At 42.5% G+C, this 13,171-nt stretch overlaps 1 protein-coding gene across 1 annotated transcript; it reads left to right on the top strand.

The window, feature by feature from the left end:
* The first annotated feature begins 4,017 nt into the window (after positions 1-4,017).
* Positions 4,018-11,341, top strand: LOC119654702. Its single transcript, XM_038060216.1, has 4 exons — positions 4,018-4,324; positions 4,449-4,681; positions 4,748-4,921; positions 11,076-11,341. Exons 1-4 carry the CDS (start codon positions 4,127-4,129, stop codon positions 11,302-11,304), a joined length of 834 nt encoding a protein of 277 aa, XP_037916144.1. The 5' UTR covers positions 4,018-4,126; the 3' UTR covers positions 11,305-11,341.
* Positions 11,342-13,171: the final 1,830 nt, after the last annotated feature.

Genomic DNA, 13,171 nt, shown 5'->3' with positions numbered 1-13,171 from the left:
CCGGCAGATACAAGACCGATTAATTTCTTTCTAACCCTTTACTAATTTTTAATCTCTATTATTAGTGAGACGATCGTTGCGCACCTCGAGCCAACAATATTTTGTCGGAGAATCAGAAGTGCTGGCGAGCGGTTGCAAAGGAAAACTCATTATCGACTCGGTAATTGTATAACAGGTATCGAAAACTAAACAGAGGGCTAGTGTCCGAATACGAGCCAACCAAGCCTAAGGGAAAATAATAGAGTTCTCCGTATAAATGTCAAACACTGTTGGCACATGCCGATGAAAAACAAGCAAGATGAAGCAGGCTGTAAGTACCAGCAAGCCGCAATGGTTTAAAGAACCTTGCGCGAAGGCAGACGTATACCTCATTAATAACATACAGGCTTATTAGGAAGAACACCTTCTTTTCGATGTTGTGACGGCGCTCTTCCCCGCATAAAAGGTAATGTAAAAATATTCACTATACCTGCGGTGACTGTGTAGGATCTTATGGAGATTTTAAGGAGAGTCAGTGATAAAAAGCTTCTGTTTTGGTTTCTGCTTTCAATAGAGTTCTTAAACTCGCTTTTCCTGTGGTAACTTTGAACATCAAAAATTTGTCTAATTCAGCCACTTCGGAATGCATTAAAAGCTCATTGGCTAACTTATGCAAACGCTAAAGGACACTTCGGCATGCTTAGCATGAAAGACCCAATCAGTATATCGTCACGCCAGGTGTGGTATACAATGGGCTCCTTATTCTTTCTGTGCCAGAGAAGGTGACGATAATTGCTTTGCTGGACGACCAGGTTCTGATTTTCTAATTACTAATTTATTATTAACGAACAATAAACAGAGAAAACTCTCGTTACTTATTGAAGAAGGAGAAAGCAAGAACCTTAACCAATGCTTAGAACTACTGAAAGAAGAGAAGTTTAAGGAACCAAGTTATTGTGCATTATAAAGTCAAAGTCAAAGTCTAGGAATCGGAGAATAGAAGTAGATTTCGAGCTCGGCGCTTGTATTATAAGACACAAGACAACAGGTAACATCATTAGAGGCGGAGAAGTCCATAAAAAATGTGCATAAATCCAGGTAGGTTCTACACTGTTGTTTGACGGGCAGGTGTAGAAGGTGGGGCGAGAGGGAGAGTTCACACAAGAAAAGGTTACGTTGCACCTTTTCAAGGGCAAGTCAATCACAGTTACGGGAGGGTGACCAGATCACGGAGTTCTACTTGGGGATATATCTCACGAAGGATTTGAAGAGAGTTAAGGGAGGTTGGATGGAGTCAAACGAGGAGCGAAGAATGAAGCCCGTCAATTTTCCAGTTCAAAGGATGATTTCGAGGCAGTGGGTGTCGAAGCGGAGCTTATTGTCTGAAGTGACTCCGAGGTCTTTTGTATAGATCTGATATGATATCTATCAAGAGAGCCGAAAAGGAATTGGGTGAGGGTTTGGGCGAGTAGCACATAGAGTCACACTTTCTGATGTTTAGTGATAAACCATTAGCAGAGCACCATCGAACCAGAGTGTTTAAGTTTGATTGAAGGGAGACACAGTCCATAAGCGACGATATAACGGAAAAAAAGCTTAAGGTCGTCTGCAAAAAGAAAACAGGGACAAGTAAGGAGGGTGTAAAATCGTTGGTAAATGATAATAATAATAAAGGCTGCAGAATAGATCTCTACGGGACACCAGAGGGGGGGAGGGAGAAGGAACAAGATGTGTAGCTATCAACAGAGACGCAGCAGGATTGATTGGAAAGGTAAGAGGCAAGTCATGTTACAAGTGTTGTTGGAACGCTGAGAGAGGAGAGTTTGGACAGAAGTATCTTGTGATTTGCTGTGTTATCGGCTTTACTAAAGTCAGTGACGATAGTATGCACTTCCTTTCTTTGTAGCTCTTGTTGAAAATAATGAATAGGAGAAGGGAGATGGACTAACCAGTTTTAAGCAAGAAGGCGTAGACGGTCGCATCTATAATTAAGTACTCGACAAGGAGAGGGGTATGGATGGGAAAGGTAAGATATATGGGGCAGGTTGTATCTACTAGCGGGAGAGAAGAGGGGGAGGGGAGAGAACAAAAGATGAGGAAAGTTAACGGCCGTGGAGAGGCAGAGTGGTTAATGGAAGGGGGAGATACCTGGGTGGGACTGCGGGAGTTGAAAAAGTGACACCAGAATGGTTTCAAATTTTCGCGCTTCAAAGAGCCTTTAATACTTGGCAGATATTCCATTCTGCAATAAAGTATTAAGGAGTCGATCGTGTAATGCAGAGTTTTGAAGAAAACGAAGCCAGTATGGGTTTCAGAGGACGGGAACTTCTTCCTAGCAGTGAGTTTTTTTACCATTTTTTTGTGGATTTTTGTGGTGAACCTGACACCATGAGAGCGCAGGGACTTAGGAGAAGAGGGGACGTAAGAGGAAGAAGATCTGATAATATGGTATAGACGGTAGTGAGTGTTTGATTATACGTTAAGGGAGTATGGAGGAGAGCTCAGTTGATTGTCGCCCGGACTGAGTTCAGATCTTCGAAATCTGCCTTACGAAAGTTAATCTTGGCAGACTTGCTCGCGACAAGAGACTGGAGTCGGCTGATCTGACCATTAAACTCGAGAGCTCAGAAGTGCGATTCGAGAGATTTCTGGAGAGGTTAAATTAGAAGGCAGCACGGATGTTCATGAAAGTGAATAAAGGAAGGGAAAGGTTGCGGGAGTTATTGGGGTGGACGGAAGGCCGGGAGTTGTAGGCCAAGAGAGCATAGAGAAGGTAAATTCGCCACAGAGGATGAAGAGAGGGGAAGGTTAGGACTTCAGATAATCTATCATCAGGGTGATATAAGCGTAGATGGAGTTGATTCAGCTTGACATAGCGGAACAAAATTCCAATTGGTTACCAACCGAATGAAAAGTAGTACGACTAGTATGCTTCATCATCACTTCAAAGCTGCCGGTGATGATTGGCCGGAAGATTAATTTCAGGGAAAACCTGGACTCTGCCAAGCGGCAGCGCCGCTCTAAGAGGTAGCACTACTGTATAGGAGCAATCCGATAACGTAGCCATGACTTACCGCTCGGTGGCGCTAAGGGTGTGAGGCGGCTATAGGGCAATCTCAGGCGAGGCAGTATGTGTTATTGTGAGAGGAGTGTACAAGAAACGGAAAATCAATCCACTTGAAAAATATACAGATTACCAAACAACGCCAAGGTGCGTTTCAATGAGAAAATGGCTGCAATGGTAGGATGGCTTGTAGACGGGTTGTTGGTTGGTTGGTTCCTTGTATTGAGGAGTACATACAGTAGCAACATTGGGGAACTAACTACTATCTGACAGAATTCTTACATGAGCGTTGAGTCAGTGGCGTAATGTTTCAATGGTGATATCCGCAAAATGAGGATATCCGTGATCGGTATGGGATTGTATTTATCATGGAAATATTGCGCAAGAGGTGTCTTCGATGGTATAGTTGCGATATTTGTTCTGACGAGAATTAACTCACTAAGATTGTTCGAAGCGTGAAATCCGAAAAAAAACGATGAGAAGACCCCCCTTAAACCACACTGGCTTGTTCCGTTTGTAGGTGATTTGAGGGTCTCTACACTTTACCCGTGTTAACCCAATGATCAAGCAAAATGGCATATCCGATCGAGATGATTCGATTGCGCTAATGAAAGGGGCAAAGGTTGAAAAAGAAAAAAAGTCGTTAATGTTGGTATTCTGACAAAATGGTAAGTTGTAGCTGTTATCTACAGATGCAAGTTCATTTCTCTCTTACTCTACTTGAGTTTAGACATGCTCATGTAAACCCGGGTTCAAGATAAGATTCCCAATGTTCTGTTTCCGCATTTATTAAGTTGCTTATTTTATCGATTAGAGTGGCATCGTTTACTTTGCTGTCATATGTTATCAGATCCAGCATCTTATCAGCAGTAGCTTTATTTGGTCACATATTCGTTATCAATTGTTGGTGAGTTCGGAACAACGAGTTGCTCTCTGTTTTTATATTTCGTTATCGGCAAAATATTTTATGTTTAAATTACTTATGGCTCTTATAAAACTGGACGGTAGAAGACGTCGCTTCAGTTCTATACAAAATCTTTCACGGAGTCTTTCGCGGCAATTGAAGGAGTAGAAAAGTTCAAAATGGACAAACTTGTGGAAATTCCTTTAGACGATCTAATTGCCCTTCGTGAAAAGTATCGACTAAGGCTTGCGGACCAGGGACTCGGATTCTTTGTACTTAATAATTACATTAAGTGGCTGCAACAAGACCCGAATATGGGGAACTTTCACACATATAGTTTGAATGGTGACTGGAGTGATGGAACATTTGTTACAATAGTATGCGCAGTATTCATTCACATTTCACAACAAATTCAAAGTCTTTCATTCTACTACGATTCAAGACGTTAATAAGTTTCATGCGTTTGGATTAGATATGAAAGATTTAACACTTTATTTGCAGAATCATAATCAGATTTTCGGTGATACACTCAATGAAGACAAAAGTCGTTTAACAAAGAGTCTCTGTTTGCTCGACCTTGATCCGAAGAAGCATTACCGATATAACTATAAGGAACCCGTCCGGCCAGCAGTGTGGGATTTTATCAAACAGAGGAGTTTGAAGACGGGCCTCGAATGGAAATTCCTGTGGTACTACTTGACCCCGGAATGTGGAGCAAAAGTTGTTGTACCCGAGTAAGAGGGAATCATTTGATAGATATAATGGAATGGTGACAACTAATACTATTCGATGTTTCATAGGTTGCCGAAAGGCTTCGTCGCAGGACTTCTTACTGAAAAGGATATATCAGCAGTAAATAGTTCTTGGCCGTTTCACTTTGATGATTCAATAAAACGATTACAATGTCTGCACAAGTATAATATTCAGATGGGGATCTATACGGAGAGTGGAGAGTTGGCTGGTTTTTCCTTAAGGTAATTTCCTCAGTTCATTCAGATAAACTCTTTTTTCGACACTCGATTTCAAACCGTAGCATAGTGTAGGTAATCAAAGCTCATCTATCTTTTGTAAATATCAGGAGTTATCAGTCACTATCCAAATAAGCTGTGATTGGGGAAAGTCTTTATCGAGCTGCTTGGTCGATGGGAGTGCATAATTTCGAAGCAATTTTTTTACATCCAAAACCCTGTAATTGGGACTGATACATAAGCATATTGCTGCGACTGCGAACTGTTATTCTGTAGCGTTTGCTTAAGGTGTGCTACTTTTAACGTTATACTGAGCGAAATTATCGTTAAAAACGGCGAAGTTGAGTTCGAGCCCATTGTCGCGTTTCTCGATTCAGGCGCTCCAAATATGTATATTCCATTCAAACCTGGCTAAAATTTTTTGGAATGTGTTCAACAAATAACCACTTCTACAGAGAATGGAAAATTATTGATGTTATGAAGCCCCATAAGGGAAACAGCATGTCAAACATGCACTTCGTCCGTCAATTTTTATCTCACGAGGAGCTTACACTCTTCCTGTACTATTGCGCGAGGACCCTGACGATCCTCCAATACGTAATGACTGTGCGGAAGTAGAGGAAAGATCTATCCCAAAAACCTAAAATTTGGTGAAATTGACCGCGACGGTTGAAGGTTCAAGCTTCACTGAAGTGAATGCTTGGGAATAAAGAGGAAGCGGGTGGGGGTCGGGTTTGTCCTTTGAGCATTTCAGTCAGCATTTGTCATTGAACAAAACTTCACTTGTCTTTAAAACGATACGTGGATCCGCATTGGAGCCTGAAAAACAAACAAACACCGTGGTATCACGCGACCTTTTTGGAGGAAAACACGCGAGCTAAACCTAAAAATTGAAAACAAAAAAAAAGTACAAAATAACGGCTCGACCACAAGCATGAAGCTGTAAAACTCTGGACTCGAGAGGGAAGATTCACGATGGATTACAACTCCAATCGACTCTTCTCCTATCGCAGCCATTCGTGCGGAAATTGGAGTTCCTAGTCTGCTCTGGTACCCTCCGGCCGTAAAATTGGGGGGCTCTCCTTGGTTAGTCTGAGTTTTCTGGGTTAGAGAGAAGGAGGGGGAAAGGAGTCCTCAAATGGAAAAACTCAGTTCATCTGCATATTACTATAATTCAGAATTCAAGCCAGATACAAGAAAATGAAGAAAAATAATATAGTGAACTCCGCCGTGACCGTTCACAAACTCGATTGTGAAAGGAAGGATGGATAGTTTTAGTCGAAATGGCTGTAGGCCACGGAACTGTCTCAGGGGGTAGTTGGGGGAAGTACGGGAGCTTTGTAGTGTTGCAGATTATTCACTGAGGAACCTATCACAGTTAGGTATAAAATTAAAAGGAGGAACTTAAGGTCCGGTAAGGATAACATGGGGGAATCGTCTGATTTCGTGACTAGGTCAGCTCGCGTAATGGACAGCACTGCGTCAAATCCGCTAATCGGGAGGATGTTCGATGTGTAGATGCCGCCATGATGACTAGGTGCATAGCTCCGCCTGCTGTAGCTGTTTCGCCACATCTGTAGCGACCATGATGAAATGAACTTCTTTATCATCCTCTCTTACTGCAAGGTAACAACAGCAGCGGCAGGTACAACATTTATCGCCCCTTGTTGCACCAGAGGTTCGTCGAGCGTTTCCCGCAATTCGCGCACGTGACTGCGCAGCAAATCGCAGGCCAGTACCGCTTCATTACTCGCAGCGGCACAATCCTGACCATCATCAGGGAGAGTGATCGACTTGCGGTCATTGCGGGAACCGGTGACCAAGAGTCAATGGCGGCATCAGCAACAAGACGCCGCACTGTAAGCAACATCTCCAGCAACCGAAAATTTTTCCCAAATCAATGATGAGATTACATCTCGACTGTGTACTGATGTGCACCGCTAGTTGAAATTTTGGACACTCTCTCAGTAGATTCGAAGAACCATAAAATACTCGAAACATCCAAAACAAATCGGATGAAGGATTTCTGGCATAAAAAGTTTATTAGTGTACGGTTGCCGCATGGTTTAAACCAGATCATTAGCGGGTCTGAAGAATTTCCATCTTTCCTCATAGTGGGAATTACCTACCTTGTCGCTAAAAAGAGTTCGGAGCCGGACCCCGTGGACACAAAACTGATTACTTGTTTACCAACCCAAGGGTTTCCAAAGAGCAACCTATCATCGACCCAGGTCGTGGAACAGGCAACTGAAAGCCAAGGGAATTTCTTTATCTGTTATATCAATTACGCCAAGTCTTTTGATAGCATCCCGCATACCTGACTGAAAGATATCTTACGTCTGTACCGCATTGATCCCAAAATAATAAAGTTTTTGGCCGCAGTCATGGAAGGGTGGCATATCACCTTAACAGTGCATGATATCGACACCACAGAGCCCACCCAGATATGGAGAGGCATTTTCCAAGGGATTCATTGAGTCTCCTTTGGTTTTGTATACTACTGAATCCCTTTTTATGGCCACTGAATGATGCTGGAGAGTATAGTTTTGCAATTAAATATGGCTTATGTGCTAAGTGCGAGGTACTTAGACGACATAAAGTTGTATGATGGTACTGATTCCCATCTTAGAAGTATGTTGCGAATAGTAAACATGTTCAATGGCGATATTCAGGTGAAATTTTGCCTAGACAAATGTCGAATCCAATTCATTCGCAAAATTCATCTCGAGCGCATGCCTCATATAGCGTTGGTGACGTTCACATCCGAGCTATGACCGAGACAGACTTCTTCAAGCACCTGGAGAGAATCTCCAAGGGACCCATACTCAAGTTAGTGATCTAAAGGATGCTCTACTGTCCAAATTCCTGTAATGTGTGAAGTTGGTGCTAAAATCGCATCTCTCTCTCTATGATTATCGAGGAAAGTATATGTACTTCATCACATATTCCTTACGTACATGCCAGCTTTTGGGTCTACAAACTCAATTTTGACTGTTTCCATGGTCATTGCTGCTTTTCGAAAGTTTCCTTCCTCATCGCGTTTCAGTGTTCTTCCAATGGGGTGGGTAGATTGCGCCCTATGGTCTTATGCAGTAGTTCATTTCTCACACAAGAAGACCAATACTTCTAGAGCATCTCCTTTGACATCAGTATAAGGGCCCAGCTAACTCAACGTAGTTAAGTGTTATGCTCAGTTCAGTCTTTTGGGGTTTGTTTCCGTGGCTAATGCTCCAGCCTAAATCAGCGTAACAAACAGCAGGATTAAACGCGATACGTCGGCTATGGGCAATGTTAGCCATCACCATGCCAACAATATGTTATTTTTTTGTTTTGTCACAAACATTGCTGCACCTTGAAGTTCAACTTCGCATCGGTTATAACATGACTTGGTGATACTTTCACGCGCTCGTCAGATTTTTAGTCCGTGTTAATAATAAAGAACCTCCTTTGAAAGGCAGCTTCTTATAGGTTTGACGAAGTACTAGGTGTCCCGCGCACGATGGTAGAAAATTAATGGTGGATTGTACCATTCGTTTGAAAAAAATTGTAATATAGTAATTTTTACTTTACTACACCAAGTTAATGATTTTCATTAATAGTAAATTATTTTCATTTAAAACAAATTGTATTCAATTCAATGGATCATCTCACACTAAACTTTTTCTTACGTCAAAAACGATCAGACACGGCCTCCGCCAACCCGCCCCCCTGCTCCTAGGGTTTTCGGCGAGAGAACCCGTGGCGAGGCTACTCGGCTACGGTTGCCTGGCGGACGTCGCGACGTTCTTGCCTCCCTCCAACGCCGTTTATTTTCTAGAAGAAAAACTTCAGCCTATCCATGGAGATACTCTTGAGCACCAGCCGTCACCAGAACGTGGGTACAAACCTCGAGTTCCCTAGAGGTGTGGACCGCTAAGATGGTGGAGGTGCCTTTAATCTGGGAACGGCCTCTCGTAATAGACGCAATAAGGTCGTCTCTCTTGTCGAAGACTCGGTAGTCGGAGAGTCGAAGATTCTCCCCGTATATCAGCTCCTTAGGGCTAGCAGCAAACTCCTTGCGGACGGTTGTACGGAGACCAAGTAGAAGAAATACAAGACGACCAGGACGGCGCGCCATAACAGCTGCCTTAAGTGTCCGATGCCAACGTCCCAGCATCCCATTGGACTGTGGATGGTATATTGTTGTCCGCTGCCGTTTGAATCCCAAGAGCTTTCCGAGCTCCGAGAAGAGAGTAGATTCAAATTGAATTCTCTGGTTTTTACCGTTTTAAACAGACACTTGATAAATGTTTGATGTGAATTGGCTGATGTAGGCCAAGTGCCGGAGTTGGCGAGGGGACGTTTTATCGGGCTTTTGGCGTAAGGTAAAAATTAGAGACTTATGGTCTATGCTTTCAAGGGAACATTGGAAGTGCTTGTTGCTCAGACACGCGGCTAGTAATTCACGATCATAGGCTGTAATACCGTTGGGCGGGATTAAACTGTTTTGAGAAGAAACCCAACGGCTGCCAGCTTTGTTTCACCCTTTGGTGAAAAGCAGCGCCTGCTGTGGTGTCTCAAGCATCGACGACCACGGCTAGAGGTGCTTCTAGTTGAGAAAATGCCAAAAGAGTAAAGTTTACAAGTAAACGACTAAGAATTCTAAGTTCCGTAGCACTCATTTTTTCGAAAGGTACAGGGATTTGGTGGTATGCCTTGGCGAGATCCAAGGTCGAAAAAACACAATAATATGCCAAATAATGCGCACAGTTCTAGATGAGTGGAATGAGGTACCGGTTCAGAATCGTCTGAGCACTCAGACGTCCATAATCTGCACAAGGTCGCCACTTGCCATTGAGCTTGAAGACCAAGTGAAGTAGAAATGACCAATTGCTGTTGGAAAGTTTATACCCTGGTTAAGTAGTTGCGCAAATTCTTTCCGTGCAAAAACGAGCTTCTGGGATGGCAGAGGACGCAACTTTGAGAAGGTTGAGGAACCGGTAGTGTTGATATGGTGCCGGACATCATGCTTAACTGGCAGAGAGAGACTAGGTTCGGTAGCAATGTTGCGATATTTTTGGAGGAGTGTGCCAATGCATGGACCGGCAACATCCTCAAAAATTATAGAAACAGTATTTTCCTTGACGACCGAAAATAGGTTGTGGAGTCTATCGGGGACCTAGACTGCAGCAGCCCATAGTGACACAAGAAGTTTGCGCCTAATATAGGGACAATAATGTCATGCCTTTCTTCAGTGTAGGCATTGAAATCAATTTTGTACGTTTCGATCTCTATTGCCCACAGTTGAGTTATTTATAATTTGTTCGAGCTTTCTCATTGTTGCATTCGAATAGTGTGCGCGTAAATGCATTGCTTAGCTCTATCAAACCCTGCCTCAAAACACAATTTTGCTCCTGTATGAGCCCCCTAGTTTCGTGCTGCCTTGAAATGGTTGGGTTTAATGGTATCACCGCGGTTTTAGCATGCCACTCAGTAGCATTTAATCTACTGCTTCAAAGGTAGGTGCTCTCTAAGGAGGCAATTGCCTAGCAGATTCGTGAAAGGTGAACTCTCTTTTTAATGCTCGTTCAACATCACTTAAGCCCTCCTCTGTATCTTTTCACTTCCAAATGGTTTTGCCGATATCACTTGCATTGATTAGGTTGCTTTCCTTTTTACCTTAGACTTTACCATATTGAGTATATCTCTGACAAACTTGCAAAGTTGAACAATCTTGTTTCCCGGTACTTAGGGTGCTATTGTTGCCTGATCGATTAATTAATTCACTAGCCAAATGATTGCTGACTCCTTGACTTATTCCTGCGTTCTCGTTATTTTTCCACACCTAGTCAAGTTACATCTTACTCACGACTCTTTAGTGTTTTTCCTTACCAGGGTCGCCATGTGGAAAGAAGCATCCTAATGGTAACTACGGCTAGGGAGAACGCCTGCAAGATGATCAAGTTGACCACCTTACCAACTTGGGTTTCTAGCTGAGGTTGCAGAACCTTTCAGGCGGTGGGGTTTTTTGCCTGTCCATTCTCAATCACACCTGGGACTATCTTTCTTAGAATCTATTCGAAAAGATTTTGTCGGTACATACCTGTGTGATTACAATATTGATTGGCTTTTTAAAATATTGATTTGTGTCCACAACATCAATTAATTTATTTTATATTAGGTACGAGTTCGGTGCACTTGCCGTTCTACATGTAAATGAACCATTTAGAAAACGAGGACTTGGAACATACCTTGTGAAAGCTATGTCTAAGAAAATTGGAGAATGTGGAGAATATACAACTTCAGGTATTGAAGAAGGAAATGTAGCTTCCATTGGGCTGTTTGAATCAATAGGTTTTAAGAAGAATGGTTTTTTATATTATTTAGAAATATTGCCATCCAATGAATAGAATAATAAAAAAATCCCAAACTTGTTTTGTCAGTTTATTTATTTACTTATTTATTTAATTTATGCGGAGTATGTACAAAGCATATTCCCATTTAAGAATATACCCAAAGTATTCCGTCATCATCAGCAACGTCGCAGTAATCGGCGTCCGGTCTTGGTCTGCTTTGATAAGGAACTTCAGACATCCCGGTTTGGCAGAGAGGCCCACTAATTCGATATCATAAATAGCTGTCTAATGTCCTGGCCTAAGTCATCGCTCCATGTCAGACAGGCGCTACCATGTCTTCTTTTGCTCTTATAGATTTTCCGTGCTGAAATATCCTCAACAATACGGACCAGGTGACCCGACCACATACTACATTCAGCCGGGCTTTATTCACCACTAGACAGTCGTGCTGTCCCTCATGACATCGTTAGATAGAGTCTGAAATCTTCAATCTTCCTGAGGGGGCTAGAAATTCGTTGGATGCTTCTAAGAGTTCGTGACTCTTCTTGCTAAGAACCTAAGCCCCCCAGAAATACAGAGGACTGGTAAGATCAATGTTTTATACAGTAAAAACTTTGACCCTATTTTACGACGTTTCGAGCGAAACAGCTTTGTAAGCTGAAATAGGCTCTCTTAAGTGCAAATAGCCATGCGAGGATTTCCTTGAAACTGTTATCGCTTGTAATTTTCGAAGCTAGATAGAAGAAATAATTAATAGTCTCGAAGTTGTAGCTTCTTTTTGCTATTATTCTCATTGGACTAGTGATCTAGATTTAGGCAGTTTGTATAACTTTAGTTGTTCGTCTCGTGATGTCTATATCGTCAGTATACTTCAGTAGTTGGGTCGACTTAAGGAGGATGGAGGCTCTCCCATTCATCTTAGAATCACGGGTGGCCTTGGTAGTGATCCTACTACTTTGATCTGGTCTCGCACATTGGTAAGGAACAGCCTAGGCGGTCCTATCAACTTTATCGTGATATTGAATTCTCCCATGGTCGTGTACAGTTTTACCCTGGCTGTACTACCATAGGCGCCCTTGAAGTAGATGAGAAAATTGGTACAACTGATCCCCAACAATTTTCCTTCGCTTGCCACAGAGATAAAATCTAATCTGTTGCCGATTTGCCTGAAGGAAATCCTCTTTGGAGTAGACGAATTTTGTCCTGGGAGTAGGGACCTGCCAAGCCTAACAAGATAACGGACAATATTTTATCTATGGTACTCATCAATGTGATACCTTTATAATTACGGCACTGGATGATATCCCTTTTTTTACGGATGGGCCAGATTATGCCTCTTTGTCAGTTATAACTGTCCCAGACCTTGAGCATAAGATAAGATTTCTCTTTTTGTGTTGACAGGATGAGTATCGAGGTGTATAAGGCTTCATTATGCTGACCTGTTGGACAAATTTCGTGCTGGTGCGGTTGCTCCTTCTATTTTTCGCAGACCTGTTGGTTCTATGTTACCAGATTTCCTTTTTTTTTTGACGAGCTTGCTTCCCTGCTCAAAAGAGTTTGTGATCGGTCTCTTCACGCGCTCGCCCTTTCTGACATTACATTCATCACTCAACCAGTCGTCCTGACTTTTTTTTGTGACTGGGGACAAATATGTTTGTACTCGTCTATGATAATGTTCTTCGGGTAGTTGTGAAGATCATTTTATGATGCTTCATCCCCAGCACCTCTGTTAACTACGGTTATTGCGGCGTGCGTTTCATCTTTATATGTAGGTGCTACGTTATGGATAACTTCATTATTCACTTTCGCCCGACCGTGTGAGCAGATTCTATACGGTGTTGTTATTCGAGTTTGGAGCACCATGCCAATGAGATGGTGGTCCGAATCTATATTGTCCCCTCAATACCTCCTCAATATATTA

The sequence above is a fragment of the Hermetia illucens genome, chromosome 4 (assembly GCF_905115235.1).
Source record: "Hermetia illucens chromosome 4, iHerIll2.2.curated.20191125, whole genome shotgun sequence".
Taxonomy (NCBI): domain Eukaryota; kingdom Metazoa; phylum Arthropoda; class Insecta; order Diptera; family Stratiomyidae; genus Hermetia; species Hermetia illucens.
Note: the sequence above shows the minus strand (reverse complement) of the source record. Positions and strands in the feature narration are given on the sequence as shown.

What these genes read in the sequence shown, in the direction of transcription:
- LOC119654702 (XM_038060216.1), top strand. Translation starts at nt 4,127, where the DNA reads ATGGACAAACTTGTGGAAATTCCTTTAGACGATCTAATTGCCCTTCGT. An exon ending in GCAAAAGTTGTTGTACCCGA is followed by an intron (nt 4,682 to 4,747) that starts GTAAGAGGGAAT and finishes GATGTTTCATAG; the next exon opens with GTTGCCGAAAGGCTTCGTCG. An exon ending in TTGGCTGGTTTTTCCTTAAG is followed by an intron (nt 4,922 to 11,075) that starts GTAATTTCCTCA and finishes ATTTTATATTAG; the next exon opens with GTACGAGTTCGGTGCACTTG.